Here is a 21,531-nt window from a genome sequence, read left to right as displayed (position 1 = left end):
GCGGCGCGCCGGTCCGCCGCCTGCGCGGGGGCGCGCGGGCTGGCGCGGGGACGGGACCAGGGACCCGGAATGAGTTTCCGCGCAGTTCCGCTGTGCCGGGCCGGGCTGGGCTGTGCCGGGCCGGGCCGGGCCAGGGCAGGCGCGGGGGGAGGGCGGCGCCTGAGGCGGCGGTGCGGGGGACAGGCGCCGGGGGCAGCCCGCGCCTCGCTGAGGTCCCCGCCCCGTCCCGGCCGGGCCGGCTCGCCTGTCAGTCACTGGGGCGGCGGCGGCGGCGGCGGCGGTAGCGGGGCCGGAGCCGGGCGGAGGGGAGAGCGCGGGCCGGGCCGGGCGGAGGGGACCTGCCACCGCCCCTCAACTCTACGGACTCTTCGCCGCAGACTCGCGGGGCTGCAGCCCTGCGCCCCGTCGGACGCCTCCGTAACCCGCGGAGGGCTCGCTCCGCCGTCACCCCCGCCCCGTGACCTCCTCGCAGGACCCGGCAGCGCGCTCACACGAGGGTGTTGTGGGTACAGGCCGTCGACCCTGTGACCGGCCCGGGGCCCGGGGCTCGCCCCCCACCCCGGCCTGCCTTCCCAGGGACTCCTGCCTCGTAGATTGTGGGCACAGACCCGTGACCTGCCGCCGACACCCCGCCTGCGGACTCTTCACTGCCGGCCCCTCCCCCAGGCCCCCTCGGTTGGCCTCCCCCTGCGAACACCCCTTTGGGCGTCTGGCAAGCCCCCCATCCCCGCCCGAGGTGGGGCGGCCTCGGCAGCCATGCCCGCCCTGGGCCCCCTGGCACCCCGCCGCTTCCTGGGCACCCAAGCCGGGGTCTAGCAGGGGGCCAGCAGCCAAGGGGCTGGGGCCGGAGGCAGGTCGGGATCCAGCTCCCTGCCGGGGAGGGAGCAAAGATGGAGCGGCGGGAGGAGCAGCCGGGGGCTGCAGGGGCTGGAGCAGCACCAGCCTTGGACTTCACTGTGGAGAACGTGGAGAAGGTACGAGGGCCCGGGGGTGGGCCGTCTGGTGACAGAGCAGAAGTCCTGGGGCCCGGCTCGGATGCCAGAGCCAGGCTTGGGCCGGCTGCCTGCTGGGCTGGTGCCCCAGGGCACCTGGCACTTGCTGCCTCTCTGGGCAGGGCGGACAGCAGTGTGGTGGCCTCCGAATGGGCTATTTTTGGCTTTCCTTAGATATGGGTTCCCTGTGGCTACTCTAGGGTCTTGGGATGGTCCCTCCAGGGTGCGGGTAGCCCAGACCTACAGCCAGCCTGGCTGTCCTCCAGCTCCATGGGAACTGCATGAGCAGCGCAGTAGGAACCCGGGAGACCTACAGCTCAGTCCCCGGGAACCATACAGATGCTGAGCCATCCTGGACCTGTGTTGTGACCCAGCGGCTCAGGAGATAACCCGAGACTGAAACAGCCTGGGCTGTTTTCCCTTTTTCTTGGGGAAGGGTCCTTCTTGTGTTGGATGGAGGCCAGACCAGTCCTGGGCAGGCAGGAAGGGCTGGCCCCCTTTGTTTTGTGCTGGGTCCAGGGGGTTCAGTCCTGCTGGCAGCTTCAGGGTCCCTTCCCTGCTCTCCTGCCCACACAGCCTCCTGTCATGGCCTCCCCAGGCTCTCCCACTGCCCAGGCCGTCTTCTTTGAACTGTTTCTCTGGCTCTTTACTGTGTTCTGCCCCAGGGGGGCCTGGGATGCAGAAATGCCTCCCTGCTGGGATGAATGGGAAGATTGGGGTACCACGCAGGAAAGCAAGGAATGGTTGCAGATACTCATTTGTTATTCTTGAGCCCTTTTTGCCATACCACATGATGGGAATGCATCCCTTCTGCCTTGCTCTGCCTGCCTCAGCATCCCCGAGGGGCCAGACAAGGGACAGTAGCTGTAACTTGCCATCAGAGGTATGGATATGGCTAAGCCTACATAGATGGATCCTGCTTAGGGAGTCAGAGTCCTGACCTGGCTGTTCCACCCCCTGGGACTGGGCGGTGTTGGCATGGTGGCGCTCTCTTCCGTGTGCTACCAGGGAGACAAACCACTGTGTTCTTGCTGTGTGAAGTCCCTGTGGAATTGGGACCCTGGAGATTTGGCTAGTTGAGAGCTCCAGACAAGACATTTGCCAGGGCTCTCGGCCAAGACTTCTTCACTAGCTTTTCGGACCCTCACGTGTGCTCTCTGAGGGGTGTCCTCACCCTCCCTTCCAGTACGTCTCTGGCCTACGGCCGCCTGGCAAAGTCTTAGTCCTGCTCAGATTTCACACTGGCTTTGGTGCCAGCATCTGGAGTGACCTAGAGATGATGGGAAGCTGAATAGGACTCTTGGAGTTGATGGGAGCAGCTGTGCCTGGGAGGGTCACAGCCCCTCAGGCTGTTCCATGCTCTTTTCAGGCTTAGCTTCATCCCTTTGGAGCCATTCCTTCAACCTGGGCCTTATCCTTTACCTCAGGTGCCTCCCCTTTGGAGAGCTCAGCCTCCGCTTTTTCTGCTTTTTTATGGAGGTTCACTCTCTGGCCCATAGTGTTTTGCTATAAGAAGAAGAGAATATGGCAGAGCGTGGGCAGAGTTCAGGCTCTCAAGATGTCAGTAGGACCCTGGGCCCTTCCTGCTGAGCCCCTCGGTCAGAAACAAAGAGCAGACTTGCAGGACCAAGTCATGCCCTCTGTTCTGGGCTCTGGCAGGACCCAGAGTGGTCAGCACTTGCTCAGTCCTGTGCTGTCCTGCAGGCGCTGCACCAGCTCTACTATGATCCCAACATTGAGAACAAGAACCTGGCTCAGAAGTGGCTGATGCAGGCCCAGGTCTCCCCACAGGCCTGGCACTTCAGCTGGCAGCTACTGCAGCCCGACAAGGTGCCTGAGATCCAGTACTTTGGGGCCAGTGCCCTACACATCAAGATCTCTCGCTACTGGAGTGACATTCCCACTGACCAGTATGAAAGTCTAAAGGCACAGCTCTTCACCCAGATCACCCACTTTGCTAGTGGCTCCAAGATTGTGCTGACTCGGCTGTGTGTGGCGCTGGCCTCCCTGGCTCTCAGTATGATGCCTGACGCTTGGCCATGTGCTGTCGCAGATATGGTACGGCTCTTCCAGGCTGAGGACTCACCGGTGGATGGCCAGGGCCGCTGCCTGGCCCTACTGGAGCTGCTGACAGTGCTGCCAGAGGAGTTCCAGACAAGCCGTCTGCCCCAGTACCGCAAAGGCCTGGTGCGGGCCAGCCTGGCAGTGGAGTGTGGGGCTGTCTTCCCATTGCTAGAGCAGTTGCTACAGCAGCCCAGCTCACCCAGCTGTGTGCGTCAGAAGGTGCTCAAGTGCTTTTCCAGCTGGGTGCAGCTGGAGGTACCACTGCAGGACTGTGAGGCGCTCATTCAGGCTGCCTTTGCTGCTCTGCAGGACTCGGAGCTCTTCGACAGCAGTGTGGAGGCCATTGTCAATGCCATCTCGCAACCTGATGCCCAGAGGTGAGCTGGTCCCCATCTTCCCAGAGAAGGACAGCTTGTTTGGCCATCCATCCATCCATCCATCCATTCAATAAACACTAATTGAGTGCCTACTGCATATGCGGTCCTATGCTGGAGATACACAAGGAGGCAAACAAGACACGGTCCTTATGGTTCAAATAGGGAGACAGACAACTAACCATCCAACGAATTATTCATTACAGTATTTGACTCTTTCTTCTTTTTCTCTCAACCAATCAGTCGCCAAGTCCTGGCTGTTCTGCTCTTGACCATATTGCAAATCTATTTTTTCCATCTCCACTGCCACCACCCTAGTCCAAGCTGTCATCATCTCTCTCCCCAAATTACTGCAGAGCTTTTTCACTAGTCCCCTGGTTTTTACTCTTGTACCCTTTATTGTACACCCAGCAGCTGGAGTGATCTTTTGGAAATGAGCGAGTTTGTCCTTTCTGTTCAGAACTCTTCAGTGGCTTTTCACAGTTCTTAGGATGAAGTTCAGAATCCTTAATGTGATTCACAAAGCAGCTGCACAGTATGGCTAACCTCTAGCCTCTTCTCATGCTATGCTCCTTTCTTCACTCTCAACAATCTTTTCAGTTCCTCGAATGTCCCATGTTCCTCCTAGCCATCACATGTACTTGACATATCATCTCTACCTCAGCTGAAACTTCTCTTTCTTGGGAAAGCCATCAATGATTTTTAAGACCAACTTTGGTCTTTTTTATTATTTTATCTCAGAGCTCTTAGTGTTTTTTCTTCTTAGCCTATAACACAGTTTCATTGTAAATTAGTGTATGTCTCTCCATTGGTTTCTCAGCTCTGTGAGGACAGGCACTGTGTCATTTTATTTTGTCACATTATGCCTGGCAGCATTTGGTAGCATTCAGTATTTTTCAAACAGATGAAAAGTAGGAGTTGCCTGAGTGGCGAGAGGTGGGAGTGGGGTGGGAGAGACCAGGGGAGGAGTGAGTGTTCCAGGCTTCAGGAACTAAAGCAGGGGCATGGCCTTGGTGGGCAGCACCATAGTTACCTACAAGGACCTGAAAGAAGGTGAATACGGTGAGGTGTTTGTGCAGCAAACGCTTGTTGAGCATCTGTGTTGAGTGCCAGGTGCACAAAGTTGAATTGGTTGACTTCAGCAGGCCAGAAGGTCACAGTCTAATAGACACATAAAGGGCAAGTATGGTCAATGAGATGAGTGCTATAATGGAGAAAGTGGGGAGATGTAAGAGCCCAGAGGAGGCATTTAACCCCGTCTTAGGGTCGTGAAAGGCTTCCCAGAGGAGCCTGAGCAAGGAAAGGGCATTGAGAGAGCCTGGTGAGTGGTGATGCTTAAACAGCATGGTTTAAGGGCCAGTTGTGGGAGGTTTGGGTCCAGATCATGCAAGACCTTGTCAACCAGGCTTAAGATTTTGGTCTTCATCCTGAGGAGGATGTAAAGATATTAAAGAATTTCAAGTAGAGAAAATGGCATAATGAGATTTTTAGTATAAGTCGGATTGGCCAGGGCAGGACTGGAGACAGCAACACTTCAGAAATAGGGTGCCTGAGTGGCTCAGTCATTTGAGTGCCCAACTTTTGATCTCAGCTCAGGTCTTGATCTCAGGGTCATGAGTTCAAGCTCTGAGTTAGGTTCCACACTGGGCAAGGAGCCTACTTAAAAAAAATAAAAAATAAAAAAGGAATGAGAGATGGGGCTTCAGAAACCCTTAATAGAGTTGGAGGGGAAAACTCTGAAAGAGATAGCTTCAAAGAGTGGTCAATGGCTCCAGCCTTGGCATTAGTCACCTCTGACTTTTGAATCCCAGATGGTCCACTCACTAGATCTGAGACCTTGGATAAGTTACTTTTAAACCTCAGTTTCGGGACACCTGGGTGGCTCAGTGGTTAAGCGTCTGCCTTTGGTTCAGGGCATGATCCTGGGGTCCCTGGATCGAGTCCCGCATCGGGCTCCCTGCATGGAGCCTGCTTCTCTCTCTGCCTGTGTCTCTACCTCTCTCTGTGTGTGTCTCTCATGAATAAATAAATAAAATCTTTAAAAAATAAATAAATAAACCTCAGTTTCCTCATCAGTAAAATGTGTGTGATCATATTGACCTCACAGAGCTGTAAAGGCTTAAATAGGATAGTGTGCACAGGGCCCCTGGTACTCTATAAAGAATATTTTGGTATGAGGATCAAAGAAGAGAAGGTCTGTGAAAGGTTTCGTGTGGTTCCTGTACCCCCCATAAACAGCACTTGCTAGTATTTGGTATTGTTACTGCATTGGCAGTTAGTGTATCTTTCCCGTGGTTTCCCAGATTTTCCAACTCAAGGTGGGTACCAAGTCTGAGGTCTAGCCTTCCTTGGCAGCCTGAAGCTCAAGTGCCAGCTGGGCTCAGACAGTTGGTGGCCAAGGGGGATTGCCCAGGGCCACTGCATGGGTGATATGGGGTGTCCTTGGATACACCCAGGTTTACCCGCCCAGCCAGTCTCGAGGGCTCTGGCAGGTAATTGATGCCTCTTTTCCACTGAACGAATGAGCGAACAAGGAGCCAGTGAGGGAACCCACAGCCTCCTGAGCGCCCATTGGCTGCAGCCCCCATGGTTGCTTAGCAACTCTCCCCATTTTCTCAGCTCTCCTCGCGGAGCTCTAATTGCAGGTCTGGGCTGAGCTCAGTGTGAGTGGCAGCCAGCAAGTCCCAGCAGCCCTGCCCCGGCAGCTTGAGCTGACCAATGGAACTAGGCCTCTTGAACCCAGTCTCAGCTACGGCCTTAAAAGACATCCTTGCTATCTCCCTCCCCCAAACCTAGAAACCTCTGGAAGCCTCAGACTTGCCCTCTGTCTACTCACAGTTCTTAGGAGCAGGTGCCCAGCTGGTAGGAAATCTAAACAAGGGCTTCTCCTATTGGTGGGCTGCACCCAGCCTGGTGTCAGAGTTTGGGCCTTGCTCTGTTGAGTCAAGTTTCCTAGACTTTGGCTTGAGAAAGTCACCTGTGGTTTTGAGTCTTGGGTCATCCAGCCACTCTCTTCCCCAGGTGTCCTGACATTGGCTCTCCCCTTGGCTAAGCTTGCACTCAGGGCCCCTCATTCCCGCTCTTCCACAGCTGCTGCTGCTTGCGCAGCTCCCTCTCCGTTGGCTTTCTTTTTCTTGAAACGTGTTTTTAATCTTGGAAAAGCTTTTCACTGGGGGCTGGGAGAAAAAAGAAGGTGAATTAAACAGGCTCTTGGGGGGCTCCCATCAGTTAGAATTTGAGATACGGACTGAGATTTGCATAGATCCTTTGGGGAAATTCAGGTTGGGCCCTGAAAGAGCAGTCCTGCAGCAGAAGCAGCTACCTCAGCCTGGAATTTGTCTCTAAGTTGCTATATCACCTTGAGTAATACTCTGAGCCCTTCTGGACCATATTGTCTGTAATTTAGCCTATTATGCAACTCAAACATGACAAATCAAGAACCCAGTGAAGATTGGGTACCTGCTGTGTACATCAACTTTGGGAGGTGTGAAGGAGCCATGGTAGGGATGCGTTGGGGATAGAGCACTACTTCCTGCCCCCATCTCAGCTGCTGGGGAGCTCGCAGGCCATGGCTTTGGCCCTGCCCCTGCTCTTTGTGCTGGAGTCTGGCCTGAAGGTGCCCATTGTCTGGTGGTGCGGCCTGTGTCAGGGTCATGAGACTGAAGCTATCCCAGCTGTCTCCAGGCAGCACCCTCTAGGGCTGTCTCTGGGTTGAGGGTATCCTGGTGTGGACACCTTGTCCCACCAGAATAGAGATTTGAAGAAAGCCATTATCCCTGGCTGGTTGCCTCTTGTTTTCATCCTACCCTTGAGGTTATGAGGCTATCTGCCTAGCACTCTGCTTAGGGCAAATGCAGATAGAACTCCTCTGGCCCATCAGTCCCCCTGCCTCTCCATAGATTGCTCTGGTGACATTGTGATTGGTAGCGGAGGGGTCTCAAGCATCTGATTCCGCCACCCTCTAAGGGCATCACTTCCTCTGACTAGTCTGATCTCCACAGAGCTGGCCGCTGGGGAGGGGTACAGAGAGATGGAGGTAGTATTCTCTCCGTCTCCTTTGTATACTGCACTTCCCCTGCTCCCCCTTTAAGATCATTATGCTTCAGGACTCTGACTTGGACCCTCTTTTTTTCTCATTCAGTGCTTGCTTCCTGGGCAATGCTCATCTACTCCCATAGCTTCAATTACCAGCTGTTTGCCCATGACTGTGTCTCTTGCTCTGACTTCTCCCTTGGGCTTCAGGTTTTCATATCCAACTCTCTGGACACTTCTATTTGCAGATCTCACCAGGTACCTCTGATTCAACATGCCTGACACTGAACTTAGCACCTTCTGGGCTCCCATTACATTTATTACTCTCACCTTCCACCCATTCCTCTTGACCTCAGTAAATAGCTCCATCATCTACTTAGTTGTTCAGCCAGTAACCTGAGAGGTGTCCTTAATTCTTTCCCATTGTTATATCCAGTTAGTCAGCAAGTCCTGTCCATTTTGCCCCTTAGCTGTCTCCAGGTTCATCATCTATTGCTCTCCCTTCGTACTGCCACCAGAGTATATAGGAATTAGGATTTGGTGGTAGGGAATGGAGTGGACTGTGGGGATTGCTGTCAGTGCCTCCTGATGTCTTTATTAGGGCTCCTAAGTCTGTATTAACTTCTCTGTCTCCCATCCTTGTGCAATCTCCCTTAACAGCATCTATGTTAGTCTCCTAGAGGAGCTATAATAAAGTACTGCACACTGGGTAGCTTTAAACAACAGAAATTTATTGTCTCACGGTTGCAAAGGCTAGAAGTCCAAAGTCAAGGTGTTGGCTTCCTCTAAAAACCTGTAGGAGAACCAAACCTTCCTCATTCCCTTCTAACTTCTGCTGTTTGCTGGCAGTCTTGTTCCTTGGCTTGCAGTTGTATGACTCCAATCTTTGCCTTTGTGATCACGTGTCATTCTCCCTGTAAGAGTCTGTGTTCATGGTTGTTTTCATACAAGAATACCTGTTATAGGGGGATCCCTGGGTGGCTGAGTGGTTTAGCGCCGCCTTCAGCCCAAAGCATGATCCTGATCCTGGAGTCCCAGGATCGAGTCCCACATCAGGCTCCCTGCATGGAGCCTGCTTCTCCCTCTGCCTGTGTCTCTGCCTCTCTCTCTCTCTGTCTCTCATGAATAAATAAATAAAATCTTTAAAAAAGATAAAAAGAATACCTGTTATATTGTATTAGAGTCCCCCCCCCCGCCCCGCACCCCACCATGACCTCATCTGCAATGACCCTGTTTCCAAATAAGATTGCATTCTGAGGTATTGGAGGTTAGGACTTCAACATATCTTTTTGGGGGATACAGTTCAGCCCATAACCGTCTGCCCTCTGCCCCCCCCACCGCCAAATTTATGTTCCTCCCACATGTAAGATATGTATATCTCATTCCAACTTCCCCAGAAATCTTAAGCCATGCTAACATCAACTATAAGTCTAATTAGAGGACATAATTCAACCCATTCAACACTCACCTTCTCATACTTCCTTCCTGGAGTTCTCCTGGAGGTCCCTGACTTAAGGGTTTTCCTGATATGGGCAGCATCAAAGCTGCCCTATAGGCCCTGACCTCTTTTTTGCTTTGGGTTTAATGTGGGGTGAGTGCTTTGCTGGCAGACAGAGAACGTGCCTCTCTCTCAAAGCTGGTGGGGGATAGGCAGAGGGCTCTGATGAGTCCTTACCTCATGCCTCCAGGTATGTGAATACACTCCTGAAACTCATCCCGCTGGTGCTGGGACTGCAAGATCAACTGCGACAGGCAGTGCAGAATGGGGACATGGAGACCTCCCATGGCATCTGTCGCATTGCTGTGGCCCTGGGCGAGAACCACTCCCGGTAAGGAGTGGGGCAGCTGAGGGTGGGATAGTGCCCTCTAAGAGGTAGAGTTATGGAGTCCTACTGGGGGAGGTGGAATGACCTTACTATACCTCCTCCTTCCAAGGGCCTTGCTGGACCAAGTGGAGCACTGGCAGAGCTTCCTAGCCCTTGTCAACATGATTATGTTCTGTACTGGCATCCCTGGCCACTATCCTGTCAACGAGACCACCAGTTCCCTGACCCTCACCTTCTGGTACACGCTGCAGGTGTGTCTGTGTGAGCTCTAGTAGGACTAAGCTGTAATGATAGGAGGTGGGTCATAGGCTTCTGGGCCTAGTGCCTCGGTGGCTAACTTCCTTCCCTGGCTCTCTCAGGATGACATTCTGTCTTTCGAGGCAGAGAAGCAGGCTGTGTACCAGCAGGTGTACCGGCCAGTCTACTTCCAGCTGGTGGATGTACTTCTGCACAAGGCTCAGTTCCCTTCTGATGAGGAATACGGATTCTGGTCCTCAGACGAGAAGGAGCAGTTCCGAATTTACAGGTGATGGTAGCAGGCCAGCCCTACCTCTAAATAGAATCCTGAAATAATGAAGTCAATAAGAGGAGGAGCCCAAGGCCAGGCTTCCTGAATCCTGGGGCTCCTTTCCCTACTCTCTAGGCACTTTTACAGGGTTGTGAGGGAACTGGGTGGGCTCCTGGGCTTGGGGGCAGGATCCGGGCATTATATAAGGTCTTCATCTACTTCTTAGGGTGGACATCTCAGATACGCTCATGTATGTGTATGAGATGCTGGGGGCCGAGCTGCTCAGCAACCTCTATGAAAAGCTAGGCCGTTTGCTCACCAGCTCAGAGGAGCCCTACTCCTGGCAGGTATTTCCCAAGCCTGATTCCCTTAGCCCTCCCCCAAACTGTCATGCCCTTCCTCAGCCAAGCCAGTGGCACCCTCTTTCCTCAGCACACAGAGGCCCTGCTCTATGGCTTCCAATCCATCGCAGAGACCATCGATGTCAATTATTCTGATGTGGTGCCTGGGCTCATTGGCCTCATTCCACGGATCAGTATCAGCAACGTGCAGCTGGCGGATACTGTCATGTTCACCATTGGTGAGACCTGGCACATACCCATGAGCACATTTCCAGAGCCACATGCACCCATCCCCAGCCGTAGTCAGCCTGCTGGTTCCTGTCCAAAATGGGAGAGACACACATGCCCACACACACACACACACAATCAGCATGGCAGCCAACTGACTGTCCTGGCACATCTAGGGGTCCTTCCCACAGTGTTCTGAGCTGCAATTCAGTGAGGCTGGTTTGCTGTCAATGGAACAGCAGCACTAGGTCTCTTCTGAGTAACTCCTTCCTGCTTCTCAGCTATAAGGCTCCTATTTAAGCATGTGCATGCATATCTCCCTATTCAGTATGAGGGCTATAACTTGATCCTGCCAGAAGCTCTGCCTACCTCACAGGGACATAGTACAAAGCCAGCCTGGCCTGCCTCAAATATCTCCCATCTTCCTTCTTCCTCCAGGAGCTTTGTCTGAATGGCTGGCTGACCACCCTGTCATGATCAACAGTGTTCTGCCCCTCGTACTGCATGCCCTAGGCAATCCTGAGCTCTCTGTCTCTTCTGTATCCACCCTCAAGAAGATCTGCCGAGAATGCAAGTATGACCTGCCACCCTATGCTGCTAACATCGTGGCTGTCTCCCAGGTATGCAGGGGCTGGGGTGAGGCTGGGTCTCAGGGCACATTATCATGTGGAGTTAGGGCTCCTCTCCTGACTCCACTGGTACCATATTCCTTTTGTTTACCTCCAGGATGTGCTGATGAAACAGATCCACAAGGTGAGCCCAAAAGTTTCTAGAGGATCCTTGGGGATATTATGGAAATCTGCGGAAATCCTTTTCTGCCTTTTTCTACCCCTTGTCTTTTATTCTGTTCTTGGAACCTTCCCTCAAGAGGTTCATTCTTCCTACCCATGATGAGATGTGTCCAGGATTGACTCTCCATGTTCTGCTCCACAGACAAGCCAGTGCATGTGGCTGATGCAGGCACTGGGCTTCCTGCTGTCAGCCCTGCAGGTGGAGGAGATCCTTAAGAATCTGCACTCACTTATCTCGCCCTATATCCAGCAGCTGGAGAAGCTGGCAGAGGAGATAGTGAGTGAGCTTGGGTGTGTGTGTGTGTGTGTGTGTGTGTGGCCAGAAGGCAGGGGTGGGCTCCCCTTTGTGTGGGCTGTGGCTGTCAGGGCATAGGGTTGGAGTTGGCAGTCAGGGCTGGGGTCAGGGGCCAAGCTGGGGCTGGGAGATCCAGAGCTTGGTTTGATTTTCCCCATAGCCTAATCCTTCCAACAAGCTGGCCATTGTCCACATCTTGGGGCTTCTCTCCAACCTCTTCACCACACTGGATGTCAGTCATCATGAAGATGATCATGAAGGCTCTGAGCTCCGGAAGCTGCCAGTGCCGCAGGGACCCAATCCCGTGGGTGATGTTGCCATTGTCCCACCCCCACCACACACCCTGTGGGAATGTCATTGTTTCTCCCCAATGTTATGGGTAATATTTGCCATTGTTCCCTTGGCCCCATGGGGCATGATACATTTAGTCCTCTGACCCTGTGAATGACCTTATCATTGCCACTTACTTTATAGGGAGTGATGTCATTGTCTCATCCAACCCTGTGTATGATATGGTCTTTGTCCCCAGTCCAACCAGGGTGATGTCATTGTGGTTTCTCCACCCCATGGGGGACACTGGCATTATCCTTCAGCCTCCTAAGTGATGTAATTATGGGCCCCTGTTTAACCCCCTACTTCTACTTCACTATTCACTGTCCCCAGCAGGCACAGGGAAAGCTTACTTGCTCTACATGTAATAGTTCTTGCCTTTGAGTTGCTCCCTGTCTAGAGGAAATACATATAAACAGATTGTCACAAAGCGATGTGATAAGTACTGTGGTAAGCTCAGGCACAGGGGTGTTGGGGTGGCCACTTACAAGCTGTTTGATCCGGGGCAAGCCTCAGCTTCCCTTTCAAAACTATGAATGTCAGACTGGCTGGCTTGTTCATCTCGTAGAACTACGCTAGATGGCATATGTGGTCTTGAGTGAAAGTACTTGGCATACTGTAAAGTTCTGTGGAAAAGTGAGAGACTGTTTGGATCATTGTTCCCACAGTTTCTCCCAGAGAAAAGGAAGCTACAGCATCCTGGCTCCTCTCCTCGACTCCTCACCTTAGTTTCAGGTGCCCTTTTGGCTCTAGACCAAACTTGGGCCAGCGTCCTCCAACAGAGCCCCTTCTCCTTCCATGGTAGTCATTGTCCTGCCTTCCCTCACCTCCTAGGACCTCAGTCTGCTCTCTGCTCCCTCTACCATATATATGCTACCATATATGTGCATCCCTTGGGACTCTCCACCGGTGGCCTAGGGTCTCTAGATGACACAGCATCTCTACTTCTTCAGGGGCTAACCCAAAGGCTTTTGGCACTAAAAGGATTTTTCTGAGCAGAAATGGATAGGGAGTGATTTTTTTTAAAGGTTACAGTTTTGGTAATTTTCTGAAGCCCTCATAGTATCCCTGCTTTGCACTTTGACGCTTCCTATAAAATGATCCCTAGAATTCAGAATATCCTCTTTCATTCATGAGGATTTCAACAAACCACTCCTTCCCCCAAGGTCCCATCCATTGAGTCCCCAATGTCCAGTCTAGGGTAATAGGTTTGAACTTCTGGCCTGCTTCGTATTATCAGGTCCATCATGGGTAGGTGAGAGTGATGGCGGGGGCACCTCACTTCTTCTGTGTCTTCAGGTGGTTGTGGTGTTGCAGCAGGTCTTCCAGCTTATCCAGAAGGTGCTGAGCAAATGGCTGAATGATGCCCAGGTGGTGGAGGTAAGCCTCAGTCCTTGCTCTCTGTCCTCATGGTGACTGCTTAGATATGGAGCAGGAGGAAGGTGTTGCTGCCCCAGCTTGGCTTGCAATGCTCTGGAGAAAATAAAGGAAGTGAATCCTGCCCTACAGGTACAAGGAATCTTTTGGGAAGACATTCAGAACTTCCCAATATCACAAGAAATGCTTCACTGAAGAACTGTGATGTTGGGTCTGTGACAGTCAGGGGTCCGCTTTGTAATCAGAGACCTGCCTTTGGTCCCTTTTCAATTCAGGATTTTCTTGCTATTCCCGCTTTCTGAGAGGAAATGGTGGAGATGTAAGTAGCAAGACTTGAGTTGCAAAGTTCTATCCTGTGCCCCTGTGAGAAGGGCATTTTTGCCTCCTGCCTTTCACGGTGAGGGTCAGACTTGTTTACCTTTCTTGATTTGCAGGGTCAGGCCAGGGTTATAGGTAAGAGTTCCTCCTTAGGCCTTCTCTGTGCAGGGCCTCAGTTCTATTCCAGCTGATTATGACCTGCTAACCAAGGTCCCTTTGCTTTCTTCCTTTTCTCTTTATTTTTTTTTTTCAATTGAAATGTATCTGATGTTTAACATTGTTTAAATTCAAGGTGTACAGTATGTGGATTTGATGCAATTCTACATTATAATATGATTACTGCTGTATGATAATTAACACCCCTATCAAGTCACACAATTATAATTTCTTTTTAGTGGTTGGAATAATTAAGATCTAGTCTCTTGGCAAGTTTGATGATCGTAATAGTGTTGTTTATCTCATTCGTCCCGTTGCTTCCTTCCCAAGGCGGTGTGCGCTATCTTTGAGAAGTCTGTTAAGACGCTGCTGGATGACTTTGCCCCCATGGTGCCACAGCTGTGTGAGATGCTGGGCCGGATGTACAGCACCATCCCCCAGGCCTCTGCTCTTGACCTCACTCGACAGGTAGGCCTTCTGACTGAGGCAGCAGTGTTCTAGATTTCATCCTAGTTAGAGATCTGACCCGGGGATGGGGTGGGTGGGTAGAGTGGGGTGAAGGGCTGCCCTGGCAGGGATCCTGACCTGCATTCCAGGGATGCTGGCCAGTTCTTGATGAGACAGGGCCTCAGCTGACCAGCATTCCCTGCTTTGTTGTAGCTGGTCCACATCTTTGCTCATGAACCTGCCCACTTTCCCCCAATCGAGGCCCTCTTCCTGCTCGTCACCTCCGTCACACTCACTCTCTTCCAGCAAGGTAGGTCCTGACCAGGGTCTCTGCTGCTGCCGCCACTGCCACTGCCTCTGCTTCCCTGACTGGGGAGCCAAAGCTGCCCACTCTGTTCTCCTCTGTCCCCTGAGTTGCACATGGGACTTGGTGGGAAACTTATGGGATCAAGCACAGCACAACTGTCACCCTACAAATAGCTGACACCTTAGGTTGAAGTGGATAAGAGAGTGAATGATGTCTTCTACTGGCCTCCTGGGCTCAGGGCCAGTCTTGATGTGGGGGAAGGTGGGGCCAGAGCTCTGAGGGACTTGGGGAACTAGGCTGGCTCCTTTTCTTTGGGATATAATGAAAAGTGGAAAGAGCATGGGCTTTGGAGTCAGATAGACCTAGATTTTAAGCTCATCACCACCAACTAGTTGTGTGACCTTGGGCAAGTCACTTACCTTTGCAGAGCCTTCGTTTCCATGTCTGTGAAATGGAGATTTCATGTACTTGATAGAATTGTGATAGGTATAAAAGTAGCGTTTTTTGGTCCCCTGGCTTGGGGTTTTTGCACATGAAGTGTTCAGGGAGTGCTGGTTCCTTTCCCTACATTCTAGGCTAACACTCTATGGCTAAGGCCCCAGCACTCTATTCTCTGTGGCCCTCTGCCTAAGAGAGCTGGGAGCAGGGGGCTCCAGGCTTCCCCTGCTGTCTAACCCAGGCTTCTAACTTGGAAAAGAAATGGCGCTACTTCACCAGCCTCATGAGTCTTGCCTGGATTTGTAGTCACGGGTTGGGAGCTTACCAGGGATTTCAGCTGGAGCCAGAGTGCTCTCTGCTTCTGTCCTCAAGTGTGTGGTCCCATGATGCTGGCCTCTGCTCCAGTGGGCCATGGGTAGGTGCAAAGTGGGCAGAAACTTGAGCCAGAAACCGGATGTGGCCATCCTTAACTCCACCCCTCCCACTCCTCTTACTCAGTCAGGAGCAAGTCTGGGTGGTTCTGGCTCCTGATTATCCCTCCATCTGCCTACCTCTCCCCTCCCTCCATGACCACACCTCCGTGTAGGGTGTCTGGATCACCTCAACCGTCCTCTAACTGCTTTCTCTGGCATCTGCCCTTCTCCCCAGGCCATTCTGCACCCTGCAGGTGTAATGATCTTTAGACTACACACATCTGAGTATTTTCCCTCCCTGGCTGGAAACCCTTTCATTGTTCTCCATTACCTCAGGTTCTCATCCCACTCCCACCCACATGATGCAGCTCCTGCATACTCGTCAGTGTCTTCTGCCAGCGTCCCCAAGATACCAGCAGTCCAGCCACACTGACTTCTCCTTTCCTGTGTCCCATTTGATCCTCTGACTGGAATGCCCTGTGCCCTTTAATGGGTGAGCTCTCACTCTTCCATGCCTTACCCATGCATCAGCCCTCAGAAGCTTCTCTGGGGCCAAATTGGGTGCTACCGACTTCGTGCTGAAACTGCATCACATACGCCCTGCTGATACAGCACCAGTCATACTCAGTGATTAGCTTTCATGTGTTTGTCTCTCTCCCTAGACTAAGCCCCTCAAGGGCAGGGTTGAGTCTCTTCTTTCTGCATCCTCGGTACCCAGAACAGGGGCAGCATAGAGCAGATATCAGGCGCTGTTGAAGAGAGGAGAGTGAGGCCTCTCTGCCCTCAGAACCTTTCTTCCTCACTGTCTGGGGCCCACTGCGAGCAGGGTGGCTGCTGGACATCAAACATGCTGTCCACAGGGGGACCCCAGGCATGGGGTACATTGGGCCTCACTCTCCAGGACTTGAGTAACTCAGGGCTCAGATGTGAAGGAGATGGGCTTTATCAGTGGCTCCTCATAGCCTGGAGAAGGAAGCAGGAAAGAGATCATTATCTACAGTTGGGGAAACTGGGCATTTGTGGCTTGCACAAGATCACACAGCTCCTTAGTGGTGTTTCAGACAGATATTTGTGCAGCGCCTCCTCCTGAAAGTGGAACAGCCCAAGCAGGAGCTCCAGACACATACCTTGTCCTTGCTGCAAGTGTCAACAGCACTGGAGGCAGAGTAGTGTCCAACAGTAGTCATATTTGTTGGGCTTGTTGGTTGTCTTGCAGGACAGGATGGCCCCCTTACCTGTTATGCTGTCCCAGTCTTCCCATTCCTTTCTCAGCCTCTGCCCTCCCCACTACACCATGGGGTGATATGTTGACTGGTTTCCCTCTTTCTTTGTGTGTCCAGATGGGGGGAGCTGGTCTTCAACCCTGAGCCTGGCTCTCTGCTGAGTCGGTGTTCATGTGGAGGGACTTTGCTGGGTGGGGCTCTCATTTTTGGCCTCATGATACGGTTTCTTCCCCTAGGCCCTGCCGGTAGCTTGCCCAACCATCCCCACCGCATATTGGGCTCTGCCCTAGCCAGAGAGGAGTCCTCTGGTTTAAGTGGACCCAAGTGACTCCTTTCCCTGGCCAGACCAAGAGCCCTAAGGCCATCGAAGCGAGAGGGCATGTGCTCAGGCCCTAATGACCTCACCTTTTCACCTCACCCCGAAGCGAGCGGGGCGTCCGAGGGAGTTACCAAGGACTGCCTCCCACCAGCCTGCCCTCCTCTTTGATGGCTAGTGTTGGGGAGATAAGTGCCAGGAGGCAGTATAGGGGCACCCCAGCCAGCCAGAGGCCTCAGCAAGAGTGTAGGGGTTGTCTCTTCAGCTCTGTGGAGTCCAACATTGCTCCAGCACCAAAGGATCACTTGGGGGACTGGCCTGAGGAGGAGTGGGGAGTAGGTGGAAGGCCCCTTGGGAGGGAGCTGGGGCAGGCCCGTCCTTCACTTTGCCGTCTCTTTCTGTTGGGCTTCTCCCAGTTCATGGTTTTTGTATGTTTTGTTTCTTTATCTTGCTTCCTGCTGCTCATGTGCCCCCACGCTGTCTCCCTGCAGGCTCTCAGTCCCACATAACTATATGAGGTTGAGTTGCTGTTTGTATAATTTTTTCTTAAGTTCCATCTTTATTATATTTTAGGGCCCAGGGATCATCCTGATATTGTTGATTCATTTATGCAACTCCTGGCACAGGTGTGTTTTAGTTTTATTCATTCACGTTCTGTTCTCTCTCTTTCTCTTTCTCTTATGTTGAAATTCAATTTAAGCCTATTTTTAGCTTTCTGTTGACAAATTTTTTTTCTGTTCAGTTGAATAGAGTTTCTTCATCTGTTTCCGTGGAAGTTGACAACCCAACATCCTCCTTTAGTGCCCCTTTGCCTCAACTAGCTCATTCTTCCACCAAGACCAGGGAGAGGCCATCCCGAAGGGAGGGAGCTGGGCTGGCCTGGGCGGGGGAGGGGGAGTAACTGTGCCCAGCAGCTCCTGTGCAGCTGGGGTGCCCGAGAAGTTCAGGGGTAAGATTGGAGTTGAAGGGCCTGGGGTTCATTGTCCCCGTGCTCCTGCCGGGAACTGCCTGCCTCAGTGCCCCCAGCCTGCTCTGAAGAGGTGGCCAGGAGGAGCTCTGAAGGGAGGGGCTGAAGATGAATGTGCTGGGGTGGAGCCCTGAGTCGGGCTGTCAGATGGGTTTGCTGCTGCTGGGGAACGGGGTGCTGGCTCCATTGTGAGACTGCGTTGGGATGTGTTTGTGTTTGGTGTGTGTTTAAGTGTGTTGGACCTTATTTGTGTTTTGAGTTTAGTTTGGTCTGGAAACAAATCATGTAGCTGCTCTAAGTGGTATGTGTGTTGTGTTGGGATAAATGTGTTAAGTGTGGGCACGTGCATTGATGAATGTTGTATGTTGATGTGCATTAGGCATTAATGGGGTTTGAACAGTGATATGTGTTGGAGGTGTGTGTATTGGACTGGGAGTGTGTATTTTGGTGGAGGAGTATATATTATGGTATTACTATGTCTGTATTAGAGGTTGTATGTTGTGGAAGATACATGTGTTGAGCTGTGGGGACATGGGGTTAGTGTGGGGACAATGGGGGGTTCCTGTGGGTTGGGGTAAATGATGTGTTTCTTTGCTTAATCATTCCACAAATATTTACTGGGTGTGTAATACATGTTTGGTACTCTGCTAGATGCTGAGGATATAATGGTAAGCAAAGGCAGGCACAGTTCTTACTCTCTTAGAACTTATAGTCTAGTGGGGGGATGGGGTGCAGGAGGAGGGGAGAATAGGGAGTATGTTCTGGGCCTGGATGGACACGTGTGTGGGTATCTGTGAGGGTGCATCTTTAGGGGTGAGGGCGTTGACGTGTGTGTTTGTGGATGGGTGTGTCGGGAGAGTACATGTGCTGGAGAACTGGGTAGTCTGAAGGTGTCGGCATGTGGATGTGGCTGGGGGATTGGGGAGGTTTGGGAACCTGAATATGTAGCAGAGTGTGTTGCGAATGTGGGAAAGTATGTATAAAGGATGTGATAGAGGTGTGTTAGAGGGTAAGTAGGGTGTTTCCAGAGAGGGTGTGTGTGGCAGTGTTTGCACATGAGTGAACATGGGGGAGTGGAAGGTATGTAAGGGGCTGGACGGTTAGGGGTCTACATGCTATGGCATTGGGGGGCTGCTGGGAAGCAGCAGTGTTTGATGACTGCTGGAGCTGTGCAGAGCATCTCCTGTGACCTGAGGATGTGCCATTCGTGTCCCGGTACCACTTGGGGTGGGCTCTCTGCCCCCTGTACTCCTTCCATTCCCCCCACATGGCAGCACTGACTCCTGGGCTGGATGTGGCTGAGAAGGGCCTGGACACAGGGTATCCTGGTTGAATGGTGGGGCCGTGGCTCCAAGGCTCCTACCCTACTTTTCCTCTTCCTAAGCTGGAGGGTGTCTGAGGAATGCAGGCGGGATGTGGGAGGGGGGCTTTTGGACTGGGCTCCGCATCCAGCTGCCATCTCTTCTTCCTGCTGTCCTGTTAACAAATCCAGAGGGCTGGCTACCTGGAGCCTGCAGGAGGTCTGGCCTTGATGGAGGGGAAAATAAAAGAGTTTTCTCAGGGAGTGACTTGGGACCCAAGCTTTCTGTATTGTGACACCCTCTCCAACCTCTCACACACACCTGTGCATTCATGTACACATACATGTACATAGCATCCCCTGGCTGCTCCCCTCCTGGCTGACTGAACTGTGGGGTGGTTTGGGTCTCCCAGAGATGGCTGGGTGGCTGATTTTGGCAGCCTGTACCTATGGTGCGTGAAGTTGGGGCCTGGGGTGGCAGGTGAGTGGGGGGTAGGGGGGATGGTCCTTGGAGCTGGTTGGGGCTGGGCTTACCAGCTCCACCTCCTGCAGGCTCTGAAGCGGAAGCCAGATTTGTTCCTGTGTGAACGATTGGATGTCAAAGCTGTGTTCCAGTGTGGTAAGTGGGGTCAGGTGGACAGGAGGGCCTGGGGCCCCCTCGGAAGGATCCTTAGGCCCCATCTGATCTGCCTCTGCCTCTCCCACAGCTGTGCTGGCCCTCAAGTTCCCCGAGGCACCTACTGTCAAGGCCTCCTGTGGCTTCTTTGTGAGTCCCATGCTGAGTCCTGAGCCCCCACCACCCCTATACCCAGCCCTGCCCTGCTCAGGACTCCAGAGGGTAGGGGTGTGGTGTGCAGGTCTTGTCTCCAGGGAGAATGGGGGAAGAGCTGAGGCTGACCGGCCTCTCCATCCTCTGTAGACAGAGCTGCTGCCTCGGTGTGGGGAAGTAGAACCTGTGGGGAAAGTGGTTCAGGAGGATGGCCGTATGCTGCTCGTAGCAGTGCTGGAGGTGAGATGGAGCCAGTGTTTGGTGGGGGCTTGAGGGGGGTGGGGTAGCCCTCACTGCTGAGGCAGCTGCCCTTCTGGGAAGCTTGAACCTTTGGTTCCCTAAACTCTCTCTGACTCTGTTTCTTCATCAGTTAAATGGCTGACAGTTGTTAGGGTTGCTGTGAGGAGCAGCTGGCTCTCAGAAAACAGCACTCACTTGCCATGTGCAGTTTGGCTGAGGAACTGTCCAGGAGTGGGTGGGGTGTGGCTAGGCACCTTTGATGCAAAAGGGGCAAGGCCCTGGTATGCTGAGAACCCATCTCCCTCAGGCCATTGGGGGCCAGGCCTCCCGCAGCCTCATGGACTGCTTTGCCGACATCCTATTTGCTCTGAACAAACACTGCTTCAGCCTCCTGAGCATGTGGATCAAGGAGGCACTGCAGCCACCTGGTTTTCCCTCTGCCCGCCTCAGTCCTGAACAGAAGGACACCTTCAGCCAGCAGATCCTTCGGTGAGCAGAGCTGGCGGGGCCTGGGCTTGGGTCCAGAGGAGGGGGTGGTGCTGGTGGATGGTACTAACCTGATCTCCCTTCCCTTCTTCAGTGAGCGAGTGAACAAGAGGCGGGTGAAGGAGATGGTGAAGGAATTCACACTGCTGTGCCGGGGGCTACATGGCACAGATTATACAGCTGACTACTGAGGGGCGCCCCACCCCCCGTCCCACCCACACCTCCTCCTCACCCCTCCCTATCCCCAAAGAGTAAACCTGGATCTTCACTGCATTGCTGTCTCTGCTTCCTTTCCTCTGCCACCATCACATAACTGGGGGAAGGTCTGGGGGAAGGATGGGAGGATTTTTAGATCCAGGCCTTAATAGGGAGTTACAGGTCCAACTTCTAGATCCTAGAGTGGAAGGGGTTCCCTGTAGCCAAGCCTACTAGGCTGGAGCCATTCATAATACTGCCATTGCCGTTGGGTTGGAGTGGGACTGCAGTAGTATCAGCCACCTCCTCCCCTACTGCCACCCATTAAATTAGTCCCAGCATCCATGCATGCATACATTGATTTATGTGACATTCAACAATGCTGAGTGTTAGCCCCCTAGTTTTGCCTTGCTTTGTTCTGTCTGAACAAAGGCTGATCTAGTCCATAGTCACCATGTTAAACTCGGAGGATGGGACCAGTAAGGGAAGGCTGCATGGAGGAACTTTCATTTCTGATGGAAATGGAAGGTTTCCTAGGTAGAGGACTTGGGACTTTTGGCCAGAAATGAGGTGGGGCGGGATCCAGCTAGGAGGGAAGAAATGACGAGTGGTTTTAAGTCCCAGGATGGGTTTCTTGTGTGAGGTTCTGGAGACCAAACTTGCACGTGGTTGAGGAAAGGTGTAGAAAGTGGTGCTGAACATGTGTGAGAGGAAGTGTGGCAGCCCCCAGAGGAAGAGGAACGCAGGACCTAGAACTGTCTTCATACCCAGGGCTGCCCACCTCTGTGGTACCTGACC

At 52.8% G+C, this 21,531-nt stretch overlaps 1 protein-coding gene across 3 annotated transcripts; it reads left to right on the top strand.

The window, feature by feature from the left end:
* Positions 1 to 251: 251 nt before the first annotated feature.
* On the top strand, positions 252 to 20,811 carry IPO13 (importin 13). 3 transcript variants are annotated; one of them, XM_072772550.1, is made up of 20 exons: positions 252 to 974; positions 2,697 to 3,433; positions 9,151 to 9,291; positions 9,398 to 9,539; positions 9,648 to 9,814; positions 10,023 to 10,143; positions 10,229 to 10,376; positions 10,804 to 10,985; positions 11,092 to 11,118; positions 11,299 to 11,433; positions 11,612 to 11,755; positions 13,081 to 13,161; positions 13,963 to 14,100; positions 14,293 to 14,389; positions 17,350 to 17,402; positions 19,596 to 19,662; positions 19,751 to 19,809; positions 19,963 to 20,052; positions 20,360 to 20,541; positions 20,633 to 20,811. In XM_072772550.1, exons 1-20 carry the CDS (start codon positions 891 to 893, stop codon positions 20,727 to 20,729), a joined length of 2,892 nt encoding a protein of 963 aa, XP_072628651.1. In that variant the 5' UTR covers positions 252 to 890; the 3' UTR covers positions 20,730 to 20,811. The 3 variants fall into 3 exon arrangements, 2 of the variants coding, with proteins under 2 accessions (XP_072628651.1, XP_072628652.1); XR_012005584.1 differs by lacking the exon at positions 17,350 to 17,402 and having other exon boundaries at positions 264 to 974; XM_072772551.1 differs by lacking the exon at positions 11,612 to 11,755 and having other exon boundaries at positions 265 to 974.
* The last annotated feature ends 720 nt before the right edge of the window (positions 20,812 to 21,531 follow it).

Source organism: Canis lupus, chromosome 13 (genome assembly GCF_048164855.1).
Source record: "Canis lupus baileyi chromosome 13, mCanLup2.hap1, whole genome shotgun sequence".
NCBI classification, from domain to species: Eukaryota; Metazoa; Chordata; class Mammalia; order Carnivora; family Canidae; genus Canis; species Canis lupus.
Note: the sequence above shows the minus strand (reverse complement) of the source record. Positions and strands in the feature narration are given on the sequence as shown.